This window comes from Aethalodelphis obliquidens, unplaced genomic scaffold (genome assembly GCF_003676395.1).
Source record: "Aethalodelphis obliquidens isolate GAN/ISIS:26980383/991018 unplaced genomic scaffold, ASM367639v1 scaffold4, whole genome shotgun sequence".
In the NCBI taxonomy this organism is placed as follows: domain Eukaryota; kingdom Metazoa; phylum Chordata; class Mammalia; order Artiodactyla; family Delphinidae; genus Aethalodelphis; species Aethalodelphis obliquidens.
The window spans coordinates 34,021,877-34,040,413 of NW_020837948.1; the positions used below are offsets into that span (position 1 = coordinate 34,021,877).

The 18,537-nt window shown below is 33.5% G+C and overlaps 1 protein-coding gene across 13 annotated transcripts in view; it reads right to left on the reverse strand.

Moving 5' to 3' along the window:
- Positions 1-1,300: 1,300 nt before the first annotated feature.
- Positions 1,301-18,537, reverse strand: part of PPIP5K2 (diphosphoinositol pentakisphosphate kinase 2) — a 75,629-nt gene continuing 58,392 nt past the window's right edge. For 3 of the 13 annotated variants that reach the window (XM_027100457.1, XM_027100470.1, XM_027100500.1), the window contains 6 exons: positions 17,561-17,633; positions 15,830-15,949; positions 14,872-14,934; positions 11,136-11,276; positions 7,861-7,986; positions 1,301-3,015 (listed from right to left, as the gene is read on the reverse strand). In XM_027100457.1, the coding sequence (XP_026956258.1) occupies positions 2,903-3,015; positions 7,861-7,986; positions 11,136-11,276; positions 14,872-14,934; positions 15,830-15,949; positions 17,561-17,633 (636 nt within the window). In that variant the 3' untranslated portion in view covers positions 1,301-2,902. The remainder of the gene's footprint in view (positions 3,016-7,860; positions 7,987-11,135; positions 11,277-14,871; positions 14,935-15,829; positions 15,950-17,560; positions 17,634-18,537) is intronic. The other 10 variants (XM_027100466.1, XM_027100462.1, XM_027100478.1 and 7 more) reach the window with 5 other exon arrangements.

The following is an 18,537-nucleotide window of genomic DNA, read 5'->3' on the forward strand; positions in this document are numbered from 1 at the left end:
ACAAGGGACTCCTTCAGGAGTGTAAAAATTGTTCCCATGGGCAAGAATGCTGCTATTTGTGGTAGCACCAGGTACAGAGAAAGAGAATTAGAGAGAGGCTAGAGAGGGAACTGCTGGGCCATCACAGAAGTGATCCCAACCTGACCAAGAATAGTATGGCTGCCTATACTGTCCAGAAAATAAGGCAAGGGTAAACTGACAGAAAACTAATGAATGCTTTATGTAAGGCAAACTTTGATAAGCACACAAGTAAAGATTGAGAATTTTTTACCAAAGTATGAACACAAAACAAAAAAGTAAAATCTTAGTTCAAACTGGCATGGAAATAAATAATAGTGGACGTGCAGGGTAGATCAGAGTCAGCAGAACCTGGAGAAAAATCTAGGTGACCTTGATCAAAAAACTCTTCCTTTGTCTAAAGAGTTTTAACAAGAGAGTTCTTGAAGAAGAACTATCATTTAACTTTTCTCTCACAATTGCCATCTATCACCCTCTTGCTCTAGGTATGTATATATTAAGCATACTGCCACATGTTCTCTGTTCATTTACTGTCTACCTTCTGCCTCCATTTCCTACTCAAAGGAAACATGATATAAAGTGTTCAGCATACTTTTCTCCATAACCCAAGACTGTACAACACCCCCAAAACATTTTCTAATAGTTAAGAATGGACTACAAGAACTCATTAGAACCAGAGCAGCAGAACCTGCTGGCACTGGACTTCAAGGGCAAAAAATAGGTTTGAGTTCATATGCAGGGTTTTTAAGGGGAAAAGATTGAATAATGCACTATGAAGACTAACAGGCCAGGATAACTGAACAGTACCTCAAGCTGGGCTTTCTCATCTCTTTGCTGGATGGAGGATTAGCTATGAGAAGAAATCTCTTCTAGTATTTAAAACAAACAAAAAACACACTTTACAGGGATAGAATCAAGTGAGAAACAGATGCTTCAGTCAAACTTCCATTGAATGGTGATAACTATAATTTCTTTTTGTTTGTTTTGGAAAATGAATCTAAGGTTCTTGCAAATAAAACTGTCCTGTCTACACAGCAGTTATTACCAAGTTTGGCGACTACAGTGAAATCACAGTTCTTGTATATCAATGGAAAAATGTGACTTGCACTGAACTTTCTAGTTAGTTTCTATTGTGATAGCTATGGCCAATACTAAGAAATTTTATCTAATATCTAAGATGAGCATTGTTTAATATTAAAATACTTTTCCTCATTCTACTTTGAAAGTTAAAAGTAAACGGTCAAAGAAAAGAATAAAAAATAACTTGCCATTTAAGCCATCCTCTGATTCTAGAAATAAAATATTTTAATTCAGTTCCATTTAAAAAATAAAAGTAGTTTCTTTAATCTGACAATGAGCACATTAACCACATTTTCACATACAGAAAGCTTAGGTACATTCAACTGTTTACAAGACATGTCTCCATGTAATACATTTACATTCATGTGAAATATATGAACTTATAGAATTGTATATATTTGTGACTTTTGCATCTGGTACCTTTTAAAATGAACACGTATTATGCTTATTTTCTAAAGTCAATTCATATATGATGATTTAAGGTTAGGAGAGTCTCTACTGAAGGATTTTAATAGCTGCATTCATACGAGAATTCAATAATTTTTCTAAACATAAGCCTCAAACTAAAGCTTTAGCAATTTAAGTTACCTAACTGGCAATGGATGCAATTCTTATCAGGATGTACTGTTTGGTTTACAGTTTAAGTCATTTCAAGTGGTTTATACAATAATTATTTGTGCATCAGGGGAAAGTAAGCACCAAGGATAATAAATATTTTTTCACATTATAGATGAAATCACAATGCAATCATCTCAATTTCCGTTCAAAATCTAACCATTTGAAATGAGAATGTATTTCAAATGCTCAATCTTTAAGTTATCTTAGTGAGATCAACTGATATTCTAGAGATAAGAATGGAAATGGTAAAAATAGGTGCTATACATAGTATCTACTAACAATGGAATTCAGATACTCTTCTTACATTGATTACCTCCATTCTTGAACTCAGTTTTTTAGATCTAAAAAGAACTCTGAAAATAACTAACATTTATAAACTTGTCAACTATATCTTAAAGAGAAACTCTAAAGATGTCTTTCTTGCCAATATACAAAGAAAATTGTCCTGACGAACAAAAGCACCTTATGGTAAGGAAATATATAAAGAAAATATTTTCTACAAATGTATGTGCATAAAGGTATAGTTAACCCAGCTGCATATGTAATATTTTAAATAATACACAATAAAAATTCAAAGCATAGATTGAAAAAATAACCCATATGCCAATACTCCAGTTATTAAATATTGCAGCATATATGTAATCATAACAATTGGGGAAAAAAAGGTTTCTAATCTATATGGTCTATATGAAATCTCTTTGGAAATATGCTTTTTAAAAGTCCCCAGTATGGTCATCAAATTTTAAGCTATAGGTTTTTGCAGCCCAGATGTGATCCTCTGAAAGTGAAAATGTGTACAGAGGCCACCTCACAGGTTCTTCAGCAAACAGCATTACTGTGTGACATTGGCACAGGCTGTCTGGGTTTTCCCATTCCTCTTCTTTACCACAGGCACACAGTAAACATCACATTCAGAACAACAGATCTTTATCACCATAAGTTTTGCTACTCATAAAATGCTAATAAACATTGTTTTAAACATTTCCATATCATGACAAAGGCCTTAACTGAATATATACAAAGAATTCTCTAGATGTCATATATCTTTAAATTAATACAGAGATGTATAAGGAGACACAAATTACTTGCTTTGATACTTTTCAGTCAAGGTTTATTACGTGTCTCTTTCTACTGAACACGTGATTTTTTATAAGTATAATGAGTTCCAGCTTCTGCTAAGAAGATTTCATTTTTTTTTCGCAGTGTTTTTTTTGTGTTCATGCATTTCTGTTTTGCTACTCACACCCTTTTTCCGAGATGAGGTATTGGGAACAACCATACTAGAAGGTCCGCTGGGAGCTATACATAAAAAGAAAAACTACTGTTTAGATTTTCACAAGCAATCCAAGTTCAGATAATACAAAATAATCAACAGAAGTTCAAATAACATAAAACAAACTTCTCTTTTTCCCTGCATTCTTCCTGGGAAACTCATTTATTCCATCATTTTTAATTAACATCTAATGTCCTAATGACCTTCAAATTTATACTTCTGGTCCAGACCTTTTTCCCTTACCTCAAGATCTGTATATCCTGTACATCCTACTACAAACCTCTATATAGATATTTGACAGGAAATATAAACTTACCATGTTTAAAACGGAACTCATCATTTTCCCTATAAACATCTATTTTCTTCAGTATCTCCTATCTTACCACTATCTAAAAAGCTGAAAGATTAAAGAACTAGAAACATTCTTGACTTGGGAATCATCCTTTTATATCCAAACCAACATCAAGCCCCAATGAGTTATCAAAAAGTTATTCTAAGCCAGGTTACACTTTTGTATGGATGGGCAAGTTCCTGCCAGACCAATCCTCCTCCTGCAGGTAACAAGTATAAGTGCAGGATAAAATATGAAAAAAACAACTACCTGAAGACACTGAAGAATGAACAAAAGCAGGCATATACTAGAAAAGAATCAATATTTGGAAGAAGGGAACAACATGGAGTTAGTCCCCCATGACCTTTTTAAAAAAGCTTTAGGCTTAAGGACAGGATCCAGTCTGCCCCATGTGGAATGGCTAAAACTACAACATAAAACTCAGTCCTACTAGCATGAAGAACCAGAAGAAAAGTATTGGGGCAAAAATAGCTGCTTGGAAGTCCAGTGGGGAATCCCAAATCTTTGTGTAAACCCTGATCAAGTGTGTGACTTGAGCAGAGTAAGCTCCTAAGAAGTCCGGCTCAGGCTAAAAGAAGTGAAGTGAAATTTGAGCTGTCAGTCACTTCAGAAGACATAGGTTTTCAATCTGAGTTCAGCCAAGGTTAACTCTTTGCTTTAAAAACAATCCAATACTCTTTGGAGGAACATAAGAGAAACAACAGAGTCCAGTGTTTGTCTAGGATACAATCCAAAATTACTTAGTATATGAAAAACAGGAAATAAACCTTCCTTCTTGGGAATGAGAAAATTTATGAGACCAATCCTGAGATCAGCCAGATTAATAGACAAGAATTTTAAAGCAACTATTTTAACTATGCTCAAGAACAAAGGAAAATATGCTTATAATGAATAAAAATATAGGAAATCTCTGAAGGAAAAAAACTACAAAGAAGAATCAAAACAAATGTCTAAAACTAAAGAATAAATATATGAAATAAAATTTCACTGGATGGGTTTAACAGCAGAATAGAGATGACAGGTAAAAGTGACTATCAACCAGGATTTTATTACCAAAAAAAAAAAGTCCTAAGCATGCCGCAGTCAGACTTCTGAGAACCAAAGATAAAGGGAAAACACTGATAGCAGGCAGAGAAAAATAATCCATTAACCCATTGCATACATAGGAACAACCAATTCAAATTAACAAAGATTTCTCATCAGAAATAAGAGGAATGACAAGATAGTGGAACAACATCCTTAAAATGCCAAAAGAAAAAACTTTCTTCCCAAATTCTTTGTCCAGCAAAACTACCTTTCAAGAATGAAGGTAAAATAAAGATTTTTTTTTTTTTTTGCGGTACACGGGCCTCTCACTGTTGTGGCCTCTCCCATAGCGGAGCACAGGCTCCAGACGTGCAGGCTCAGTGGCCATGGCTCACGGGCCCAGCCACTCTGCGGCATGTGGGATCTTCCTGGACCGGGGCACGAACCTGTGTCCCATGCATCGGCAGGTGGACTCTCAACCACTGCACCACCAGGGAAGCCCAAAATAAAGATTTTTTTTTCAGATATAGTAACAGATCTGAAGTATAAGAAATGGTAAATAGATTCAAGTTGAAGGGAAATGAAACCAGATGGAAACAAACACTTAAGAAATAAAGAACATTAAAAATAGCAAATATGTGGATAATTAAAGACTTCTTTCTCTTTTTAATTTCTTTAAAATACATATGACTCTTTAAAGCAAATATCATAACATTGTACTGTAGCCTTTATGATACATGTGAAAGTAACACATATGGGACACTATGTGTAAAAGATGGAAAGAAGGGAAGGTAAACACACCTATACAGTTGGAAGGTTTCTACATTTTACGTTAAGTGGCACAAAATTGACTCGAAGTAGACCATGAAAAGCCAGAAATATGTATTTACTGCTACTAATAAAAGAATAATGCAAAAAGGTACAGCTAAAAAGCCAATAGATAAGTTAAAATGAAATTCTAAAAAATACTGAATTAATAAAAAAAAACAAGAAGGAAAGAATAAAGGAATAATAATCAGAAGGAATAAACAGAAAATATTTAATAAAAGAGTAGACCTAACTCAACCATATCAATAATTACATTAAATGTTAATGGACTATAAACACTAACTGTAAGGCACATACTGTTAGAATGGCCTTTTAAAAAAGCCAAATATATGCTGTCTAAAAAAGATCCCCTTAAATATGAAGATAGTTTGGTTAAAAAAAATATACACGTGCATGAAGACCTAAATAGTCATTTCTTCAAAGAAGACATACAGATGATCAATAGGCAAATGAAAAGATGCTCATCATTGCTCATTATTAGAGAAATGCAAATCAAAACTACAATGAAGTACCACCTCACACTGGTCAGAATGGCCATCATTAAAAAGTCTACAAATTACAAGTGCTAGCGAGGGTGTGGAGAAAAGGGAACCCTCCTACACTGATGGTGGGAATGTAAACTGGCACAGCCACTATGGAAAACAGTTTGGAGGTTCCTCAAAAAACTAAAAATAGAGTTATCATATGATCCAGCAATCCCGTTCCTGGGCATATATCCGGAAAAAAACTATAATTCAAAAAGATACATGCACCCCTATGTTCACAGCAGCACTATTTACAATAGCCAAGACATGGAAACAACCTAAATGTCCATCGACAGATGAATGGATAAAGAAGATATGGTATATATATATATATATATATACAATGGAATACTACTCAGCCACAAAAAGAATGAAATAATGCCATTTGCAGCAACATGGATGGACCTAGATGAACTTCATGGACCTAGATGGACTTCACTTATCACACTAAGTGAAGTAAGTCAGAAAAACAAATACCATATAATATCACTTATATGTGGAATCTAAAATATGACATAAATGAACTTATCTACGAAACAGAAACAGACTCACAGATATAGAGAACAGACCTGTGATTGCCAAGGGGGAGGGTGGGTGGGGGAGGGATGGATTGGGGGTTTGGGATTAGCAGATGTAAACTATTATATATAGAATGGATAAACAACAAGGTCCTACTTTAAATTAAAGCACAGGGAAGTATACAATATCCTGTAATAAACCAGAATGGAAAAGAATATGAAAAAGTATATATATATATAAAACTGAAACACTTTGCTGTACATCAGATATTAACACAACATTGTAAATCAACTATACTTCAATAAAATAAATTAAATATATATATATATATATATATATATATATATACACCATGCATACAGTAGTCATAAGAAAGCTGAAGTAGCTAAATTCACATTAGATAAAATAAACTTTAAGACAAAGCATTACTAGAAATCAAAGAGGGAAATTTCATGATGATATTGGGGCAATACATTAGGAAGTCATAACAATCAAATGTGTATGCACCTAATAACAGGGTTTCAAAATTCACAAAGTAAAAACTGACCAAATTAAAGAGGGAAGCAGACAATTCCACAATTGTGAGTAGAAACTGCTCTCTAAGCAACTGCTAGAACAATCAGAACCTCCTCTCCCTTGTACGTGTTGCCATCCCCCAAAATGGTAAATACGCAGAAGATCTGAGTAACATTATCAACAATCTTGACCTAATGGATACTTACAGAATGCTACATCAATAAACTATGGAATAATTCTTTTTTAGTGCACTTGGTACATTTATTATGCATCTAAAACATAGAGAACAATGCACCATGATTCAAAGAGTATTCAGGTCTTAGGTCTACTGACTACTAGCTACATGAACAGGGACAAGTCATAATCTCTCTGCAACTTTCTTCATCTGTAATGGGCAACAACACAATCAAATAAGCCAAGTAAAAACAGAAAAAAGCTGATAAAACATAGTTGAATTTGGTAGTTACAGCACCAGACTGAGAATGGAGAGATTAAAATACTCTAGGGAAAGAGAAAAAAAAAATCTTTCAAACAAAATGACTAAAGTGATGCCTTGGCTCAAGAGAAAAGCAAAAGAAGACAAGACAGTCCATAAATCAGTTTGGAAAAGTATGAGTATGAAGTATATTTTATTAACATATGTGAGGGAAAGGGGGGATAATTAATGGAGGAAAAAAACCCCAAATATGTAAATAGGCTACAATAACAGAGTTCCTAGAGTCTAATGATCCTACTTAAAAACAGATCTTTACATCTACAAAGCAAGCTATTATTACTCCTCTAATTGCTATATATATATATATATTTTTTTTTTTGTGGTACGCGGGCCTCGCACTGCTGTGGCCTCTCGTGTTGCAGAGCACAAGCTCCAGACGCACAGGCTCAGTGGCAACTGCTCACAGGCCCAGCCGCTCCGCGGCATGTGGGATCTTCCCGGACCCGGGCACGAACCCGTGTCCCCTGCATCGGCAGGCGGACTCTCAACCACTGCGCCACCAGGGAAGCCCCTCTAGTTGCTATATATATATATATATATATATATATATATATATATATATATATTTTAATTGCTATATTGAATCCACAAATTCACACACACTCCTAACCTGGTTTGCTGCTTGCTTTAGTACTCTTTATGGTAGCTTCTGGCATTGGGAGGATCTTTGCAGGTGTATATGTATTTAAAGATACTTTTCTTCTTATTATTGGACTGGAACGTGAAGCTGAAGAGGCTGGAAAAAACAAACAAACAAACCCAACATGGTAATTCAATAATTTTCTGACAATTCTATCAAATCTAAACTAACTAGATTACAAATAATTAAATCAGATTGTCTTCCTATATCACCCAGATGAGATTTATCTTCAAGCAAAAGAAATTTAAATATTTTTTTTTCTTTCTAATTAAGGTGGGGAGATTGAGAGGTATGAAAAGGACAAGTAGGTACAATTCTTAAGTATGAAGTCCTCTGGGAAAGGATAGGCTGGAGTGGGGGAGCTATTGGCATGACCTTTTGGGTTCCTAAACAAAGGGAGTTAAGGAGATAACAAAAGACCAATTTGCCTATTACTGCAATTTTGGAAGAGGACCTGATAGCAATAAACACTGTGTCTCTGAAAAATCAATATGTGGGCCAATTATGGCAAATGTGCCTTTGGTGGTTGATACCTACACTGAATGAATACAAATTTCACTGGCAGAAGATCAAAGCAGCCATTAATAAAATAATACACAAATGATTAAAAAGTGCCTAAAACATCCTATAAAGCACCACATCATTACTTAGCTCTTTTCTGCTTGCATTTTTTATCCTATTATAACTTCCACCTCTAACTTATCCAATTAGTATTCTCACACCTTTTCCACCAACATGATATTGTCAGTGCCTCATTGTAAGCTATCTACTAGTTACCACAAAATTAATTTTGTCCTAGGTGAGAAAAAAATCTGTGAATGACAGATATTAACAATGTCTTCTCCCTTGTTATGAATGCCACAAATTCAGTATAGTTCTATATTATGATGTTACTTCCTTGACAATCCAGGGAATTAAGTATAAATTACATAAATATATTGTGACTACTAAATATTTATTCTGCAGTTACACTATACAATACAGGATTCAGATACTTCCATCATAATTGGAACCCTATTTTCTTTAATCAAAGAGAATGGAAAAACCATACACTTTAGGAGACCTGGGTTTTAGTCTTTTTTTGAGCACTAACTGGTTAATTTCCTCAATGGTGTCTCTAAGTTTTTCTCTTAAAACAGTAAGCTTTTCTCAAATGAAATCTTAAATAAAACAAATCAAAGCAGAGACTCTGATTGAAGCAACCACAGAAGACACAGGCCTAATCACTCAGCATCCTTCTCTTCCTCACGGAACTTCCTAAAGCTCTTGGGAATATACTTTGAAGACCAATGAATTAGATTAACTCTAAGGTTTATCCAACTCTATGAACTGCATTAACTATACTTACTTTCTCATCTAGTTCCCTTAGTAAGTAATGGAATGAAATTTTAAGAGAACTAGAGGGGTTGGGGTACAACTTGTGTCCATAATATAGAGAAGAGTTAATGAGAACTAGAAAAGGAATTTAATATTTCATTTCATTAATATACCTCAATAATACACTCTGAGGAACTGAATTCACTAACCACAGAAATGAAGCCATCATAAGGTAGCAATGCCACAGCATAAACATTCAAAGATTATCTTTTTGTAAATATTCCACCAAAATTCCCTTTCCAAAACAGATGTCATTACTGCTACTTTACCTTTAAGTCATTTACTGAAGATCTTCTAAACTCAAAGCAGCATTAATGCCTACCCTAAATTCTTATTTACTAATTACAGTCTTTCTTTAATCTCTATTTTAAGATTATAAATCCCTGACCCAGGGAAGCACTGAAATGCCAAGTATAAAGAAAGGTAAAAGAGAAAATGAGAATTTATTTATTCAGGTTCTCTACTACGTTCTGAGGAGTAGCATTGTCCATTCTATCAGCTAACAGAGAATATAAAAGGAAGAACATCCTTCAGTTTCCTGACTTTGACTTTATAGCTTGCAGGTTATTTCATTTGGAGTATTATCAATTCTCAGAATCAGACACATTCATATGTACATTTAAAACTGAAACCTACTTCCCCAAACCATTCCTAAAGTGAAATATTTTAGAACGTTCACACCAAGATACCTCTCCATTACCCTTAATGGTTAAAAGCTGACCTCTGCCACCAGATGTGAAAGAGAAAGGCAAAAATGCAGGGGGCACTGTTTGGACAGAATACACTGAATAGAACTCTGCAGAATAATACATTGTGGTTCCCCAGGAAAGGGAGGAGAGTAACAGCAACACACAAAAGTGGCTTTCATCCCAAGACCTCCAATTTCATTCTTGGGAAAAACATATTTACAACATTCTCCTTACAAAAAGGAGTTGGTATACATAGAAAGTTTGTACCTTTCCTAAGATATGACTAGGACTAGCAAGACTTTTAACTCTAAGCAGAGCATTCTCTTTCAGGATGAATGCTTCCTAAACTGGAAATTCCAATGTGTCAAAGAATCCTACAGAGCTGAAAATGACAACAGCCAGCTGACTTCTCACATCTAAAAAGGTAGCCCTGAACATTTCCCAAACTGAAGTCCCTCAGAATAGTTCTACATGATGTTTAAATGCATTACCAAAAAAAGTGTTTTCTCAGCAAGTAAGTTCTGGAAAATGTGGGTGTATAGTTTTCTTTATAGAAAGAAGAAACTTAGCTGTTTATATGCTGATGAAACTACACCTCTTGAAAGGGAGGTGGGATATAATAAAGTTTCCAAAACTTACTTAGCCACAAACCCCCTTTTTTTTTTTTTTTTTACACAGAGGAATTAACCTCTTCAGAATATTTTCTGCAGAACACAATTTAAAAAACTGTTGTCCTAATTTGCTCTCTTTAGTTAAGGGCTCTTTCTGAGTCTATATGACTGCTTATCAAAAGTGGTGAAGGGATGGGCATGTGGCATGTGTAGGTTAATATAGACTGATGTTTTGTCATTTTTAAAAAGCTTATGATAAAATGACATACAATAGGAATGTGAAAATAAGACCATGACTCTATATTACATGTTGCTGATTTTATTGCTGGGTCTTAGATTTTTCCCCCCTTTCTGTAAAAAAAAAAAAAAAAAAAAAAGTCTTTGCGGAAGAGTCAAGACAACAGCCTGGTACATTGCATATTACACCAAAGAATTCTAAATAATGTTCTTCTCTTTCTCTCCTAAAATTCTATTTACTATCACTATTGAATTTATGTTTTTATAATTATTTTTATATTCAGATAATCTCTATTGCCTAAAAATCAAATAATAATAATAATTTTCCTACAAATTTCAGGGGTCTTCTGTGGAACTTCACTTGATGGAGAAGCAATGGAAGCAAGAAATTCATCCACCTGCTTTAAAGACAGGGCATTGTGAAGAGTTTCTAGAGGACAAATAGATGGCACCATCGAATACAATTCAAAGCCTGAGGGGAAAAAAACAAAAACAAAAACAAGAGTTGGATATCTTAAAAATCATTAATTAAAAAGGAAGAAGACCATTGCTTAGAACCAGACAGTTTAGATCTTTTCAATCTATCACATGCAAACACACGAGATCTCTGAAGTCATGACACCAGATGCTATGCAGTATGGGGTTGGATCAGGATGTGACAAAGATTTCATTTTAAATGTAACCACATAGTACAGCATGCACACAATTTCTTTCTCTATTTTGGTAAAATCTAAGAATAATACTTAAAGAAAAAAACCTGGGGGAATAATAAACAGAGAAAAATACAGGTTTTTTAGTTTTTACTTTTTAGAATCAGCTCTATTTGATAGGTGAATAAGCTGATGCCATAATGTGTCCCTGATGCCAGAATGCTAAAGGTAATTTCTTGTTGAAAAACAATTAAGCGATTACTTGTGAAGAGTGATTTTAAATACTTTTCTAGTCATAACAAGGCCAATAATACTCTCTAGTGTGACCCCAAAAAAACATCCATTCATTTACGCTGAAATTAAAATTCCAAAACATATTTCACCTACCTTTATTGAATTAACACAATAATTCTATTTTTGGAAATTGCTAGCTGAGTGAAGTCAGGCCAAGTAAAAAGCAATACAAAATACATATATGTTTGCATTCAACAACGGCACAGGAATACAAAAATTTCATGAAACAAACCATGCAGATATGTATTAATACCATCAGTGAAACAAAAGCACTTAAATATACAGTTTTTTTAAACAAATAGGACATAGGTTATTCACTTTTTATAAATATTGCCTACTTTATTCAACTGAATGGCTTTTAAAATTGCTTTTATATACAACTAAAATAACAAGTCTTTCTGCATGTACTTTTTCAAAAATTTAAACTAGTTTTCCTCCAAAAGAAATACTTTTAATGTTTAGTTTCTACATAAAGTCTAATATTCTTAACTTAAAAGTAAAAATTAATTAAACTCAAATAGACTGGAAAACTCTCTGCTTCAATAGGCATGTGCTCATTTTAACACTGACTGATACTTATTTAATTTTGGGAGAAAATACTGACCTAAGAACTGTCTAATTCTTAGTTGCAATAGGGAAACTCTGGTTAAAAGAGAATCTATCTTTCAATGAAAACAACAAATCCTTTGATTAACAAAACTGGTATGTTTGATTTTCAGGTGCAAACCAAAGCATGACAGAACATTACATATACTTAAAACAAAACTATAATACCATAGCAGCAGCTAAAGCACCTAAGTTAAGCACTAAAGAAATTAGGCTTCCACAAGTACTACATTTCTTTAGAAGTACAAGATTCATGCAAATAAGCGCAAACCCTTTCCTTGCATTATGCTAAACTTAATACTGTGGCTTTTTTATCCTTTCCTCAGAATGTTTATAAGTCTTTTGTAACAACTATTTTCTTGCACTTGCCTGTTAGATTTTATAACAGGCAAATGACAATATAATCAAGCCCCTTTGGACTACATCTTTTTCCATCTATCCTTAGTAAACTTTTTCTTTAATGCACAGTGAAAGGGTTAGCGCAGCAGTTTAAAAAGCCACCCTGCTGTCATGTTTAGAAGCTATAAAAACATACCACTGGAGCCTAGAAATTCCACAGAGGAAACGGACCAGCACCTATAGAGGTGTAGGTGTTCTGCACAGAGGCCCAGAAAATAAGGTAAAGCACTGTCAGAAGATACTTGTTTCACCATGTTCTTTGAACTAAAGATGAAGGGGAGGGGTAAGTCCATAATATGTGTTAAGATGGAAAAAACATGAAAGTTAAGGAAAAGAAAAAGAAAGAGTCAAATGACAACTCATAGGACAGATAAGACAACACAGCATAAAAAAGAAAATTTGAAACCCAAAAGAAATATTTATAGAATTGAAAGGGATGCATTTTATATGCATCAAGTCACACAATGTGTGGAAAATCCACATTTTTAAAAAAGTCTAAACCAAAAGAATATAAAATTACTCTATTTTCTGTTAAACTTAACAAAAGCTTTTTTATTTTTAAGCTTCAGTAAACAAAGATTTCTCCTATATAAAACTTGCAATACTGGCTATAAACACATAAGCATTTTGTATAAAAACTATAGTCAGTCTTAAATCTTCAATGTCTCTTCTTTAGAATTTTGTGACTTCGGTTTTCCTTGTGACTTCGGTTTTTCTTGTGACTTTGGTTTTTCTTCTAAGAAGTTCTTATGCATGTGGGTTCTTTAGAAGCTGCAGCTGTATCAAATAAGGATCTTTTTCTTCAAAAAGTAGCATTTAAACAGCTACAATGGAGGGAAAGCACATTTAGCTTTAAGGCTAAATTTTCACTTGTTGAGGATTAGATCTTCTTACTCCACCTTCAAGAAGTATTAGTGCACTGTTAACTTAGGTGTGCTGTTAAAGGATCCAGAAGGAGAAGAATGACTATAAACTTGTGTTCAATCCCTGAGCTTCATAATAGTTTCTGAAAGAACTGACCTGAGTTTTTGAAAGACTTACTTACAATTAAAAAGAAAAAGAAAAAAAATTGCATGGATAAAAACAACTTCATTCCGAATAAAAGCAAAAACATGTATGTTTTCTTTTAAATTCTTTGATTCTGAGTTATTTAAAAATGATTAGTAAATATTCCCTCTTGTCCCACATGAAAAAAGCTCTATGTAAGAAAGCTGTAATAGTGCAAAATTCAGCTTATAAATAATGGCCACAAAACCTTCCTGTTCAGCCTCAAAAACTGAATTTAATTGAACTGGTTGTCTAGATTTTTAGCCTAGTCTTCTTCCGATCAGGAGCCCTCCAAATCCTAACAAAAAGCAATGATACCCCCCCCAAAATTGGTTGCTCGACAGCAGCAAACCATATTGCCACATGAGGACAAAGTGAACGCTGAATGAAGTTTTCAGAGTGCTCCAGACCAAGTTGGGTTTTGCTTTAGACAGGGATAAATAATGTTACACAGTGAAACCTGCATCCCCTGGTTCCCAAGAAGTTTTCAAAGACACATCTCATTTGGCTATTTGACAAGTGTGGTTCTGTATTTTTGTTAAATAGCTCAATGAAACAACCATGTGATCATGGTTGGGAGAATTGGAAGATTGGGATTGACCTATATATACTAATATGTATAAAATAGATAACTAATAAGAACCTGCTGTATAAAAAAATAAAATTCAAAAATTCATAAAAAAAGAAAATAAATTAGAAAGAAAAACACATTAAAATTATTAAGAATTAAAAAGAAAATAAATAATACTAACTGTATTTTTAAAATTACATAGATTGATCACTTGAGAAATCAGAAGGAATTTTTAGGTGCTAATTAAGTATTAAAACTCATCATCATTGTGGTCATTTAAAAGTTTGATGAGTAGTGCTAAATTATTGTCTAAATTACAGATGAAACAGGGAGCTAGACAGTATCAATATTTTGGGTGAATAATAAGTTAGAATTGTATGCCAATTGAAATTAAGGACTGAGAAATGAATGATACTGTATACCCCACATATTTTGAAACAGAAGAAAAATAAAAAAGGATGAAGCAGGGGATTATCTTTTAAAATAAAAGCAAAACGTACCATTGGTTGGGTGTCGAGCAAATGAGATAGAAAACCTTTTAACAGCAGAACCGCGTGTGGCGTCTGAGAAAGAGAAAAACAGGTACCTGAAATTCATAACAGCTACCAAAAGAAGGACACTTAAAAAAAGAGGAGGAAAAACAAATATATGAGGAGGTTAGAATTAGGTGACATGCAGAAGGGATGGTGAGAGAGAGAAATAAGCCAAAAACTGGTTAAAAGAAGTAAATGGCTTGATGATAGAGGCAAAGTGTTTAACGAAATATACAAAAGAAAGAAAAGCAGGATGAGCTGGCAATTCTGGGAAAGCCATGTTTTACTGAGTAAAATAAATTTGTGGATACATGAGAAAAAGTTTCAAATAAAGCTAATTCAGAAAGGGCTAATAAACACTCCTATTAACAAAAGGGGCAAGCTTCTGTGAGCCTCAAGAGATGTTCTGAATACTATAATTTAAGGTGTATTAACAGTAATGAGAGGATTTCCTTCTACTAGGCATCCTAAAATATTCTCATCTTATGTTTATTCTTATAAAAATATTGCCAATATGATATTTTCTTCTACTTATAAACATTCCATTCACTTTATTTATTTAGATCAATACTAGTAAATAAGGTTTAATAATGAACAACCGTTTAAAAGATCAAAGAAAGATTTATTCTTTATAATATGGCTTATCAACTATTTAAAAGAAGAATACATATGATGTAGTTCTAAATTTCATATTTCAGTGAAATACTCACTGAACAAGTACTGTAAGTCTAACTACAATTAACTATTTGATGAAACATGGACCCAAGTAGTGAATAACAGAGCACTGATAGTCACTTAGGCAAAGGGTGCTAGGATTCCACTTGCATCAGTTAGTGGCCTTAGGCTTGTCTTTGAGAAATATCGTATGCTCATGGGTGTGTGCATGGGTGTAGGTATGAATCTGTGTGTGCATGTGTGCACATACCATCTATGCAGCCAGAAGAGGTCAGCTTTTTACGATGAGTACGAGCATAATCCTGTAGGTTAGGTGCGCTTGAAGAACCCCCGAGCACCGAGGTGCTAAACAGGCCCGCACAGTGAGACCCTGATGGGAGTTAGAGAAAATACATACAACAACGGGTGTTCTTCTATTCACATTGGGAATTCATGCAGCATGCAATAACATGGCTCTTACCACACATACTTGGCAGTGCCCTGAACAGGCTCACAATTCACTTTTAATGTCAACTTAATACAATCACCACCACCATTTATCATATGTACAAATGGAGGCATTTTACACTGGAGAAAATGTTCTTTGAGGAAAATAATATGCCCACACAATAATTAGACATATACATATTTAAAAAAACACTATCATAAAAATTAATTTAGGATGATAAGGAATTCTGTCAATCAATTTGCGTGAGCAGGCCATATAAAAAAACTTCTCCTAGCATAAATTAAATCATACTAAATCAATATTTTTGAATGTATATCTGTAAATGAAGAAGCTTTCCTGATGCCCTTGAATTTGAGTTATCAATATCTATTATGAAATTTGTGAGAAGACCAGGTGAAACAATTCCTTTTAAGTGGTCATTCAGGCCTAAATCACTCTAAATTCCTAATACTTAAATGATTTAAGATCTTAATTAATAAGACCCCAATCTAATGCTTAACTTGTAGTAAAAGTCTTTATACCCAAGTAAAACTTTTACCACTGGGTAAGGATTAAGTAAATTTTTATCAGATGCATTATGATATATAAAGAAAGGAGTTTTTTATATATATATATATAAATAAAAATAAATAAAATATGTATGTATATATATATATACACACACACATATATATATACACACACACGTGTGTGTGAATGTGTATCTGGCAAGACACTGTGGGAATATCAAAAGTTATCAATTAACAAATATGTAATTAAAGAGAGATTTTTCAAGTATGTAGGCATCAATGGACAGTTCATAAACTTAGTATAGAGATCATAGTACATACATAGTCGAAACATAATGAAATTTATTTATGCTGTTATTAAACTGATTTAGACAACTATTTACAGAAAATAATACGTCATTACCTCATGTAGTTTATCTATCATGACCTTAAAACTAAAATAAGTTTAGAAAGGTCTTCTTCAATGTTGCTTTGCTTGAGTGTTAGCAAAGAAACAATTACGTTCTGTAGGTCAATGAAGAATTAACATTGTCACTGTACATTAGTTTTGCTTTGGCTTTCCTTAAGAGATGACCAAAACCAAAAGGATAATTAATATACCCAGACAGGGTTTGAAACACTCCCCACTTAAAAATTTTTTTAATCAGAATAGTAGATTCTTTTTGTATGTGATAGCATATTTTCATCTTTATCAGCTGGGAAAAATGAAGTTTCCTTCCTAAATTAAAACATGTTGGGATTTTAACTTATAGAATACAAGATTAAAAATGAGCACTGGCAATTAGACTAAGTAGTTTACATTATGGGCATTCAAAAGGGTTATGAAACAAAATTAATGCTATTTCGTATTTATTTCATCAAAACTTTATATTTTGAGCTTTATGACTCAACATTTCTGAATTAGTGTATGTTAAATAAAAACTAAAGCATAGCATTTGGTCATGCTTTCACCTCTGAAGAGTTTTACATGTGTGCAAAATAGTGAGTTTAAGATTTGGAATACAACTTCCTTTAGACCACATACCTACAGTAGGGTTCTGCTTCTGTTCTACAAGAGTTCGTGGTGTTCGCAAGTAATTAGCATTTTCAGATACAACCTGCACAAGGAAAGCAAAATAAATGAACTAAAACAGTAAAATAAATTAAAAAGTCCATACTTCATTTGCAGCCTGTTCCAGACAGACAAAGGTTAATAAGCTGTATGATAAATATTAGTAGAAATACACAAATAATGAAAGATCATGCAAGATCCCCTTCTGAAGGGAGTCCATTTCATATGAGGTCCTTGCAATGAAGTGGTGCGAAGCAGGCATTCAGAATTAAATATCATGTATGAAACAAGACAGATGAAAAGAAACAATTAATAGACAATTAATAATTTCACTCTCTCTTAAAAGAAGCCAAATGCCCACTCTTAAACGGCTCCTGTATTTGAAGGGGGAAAAAACAATCACAAACAAAAGAAAGGACAGACAGACTGTTGAGATCACCATACAATTACTGATCCATGCACAGGCTTTATCAGAGTAACCTTTAAATATTCACAGCCTTAATGGATACCATAATCCCTTTTCCTATAATCAATGCATTATATTTCCAAAAGGAAATTGCTGAAATTCTCGGAAAAGTCATGTGTATGAGCAGACCTTCCATTGTGAAAAAACAAAAAACTAAAAAAACCCACAGTATTTTAAGTTTCCAAATGTCATCACAAAAAGTCCTTCTGAAGAAATTTTATTTTGACCCCTTTTGTTGGGGCATATTATTGATGGGCACATATACATTGTCCCCTTTTATCTTAAAGAGAGCATTAAGATATTATACAACTAAAAAAACCCATACTGTATGTAATTATTAGATACTTCCAGATAATAGAAAGCAAGGGAGAGAACCATCAGTATTAGATGTATCCTGCTAATTAACATAGGGCCACATAAATTTTGATATTTAAAAAAATGTTCACATTCTCAGCAAATTCCAAATGGAATCTATTTTTCAATT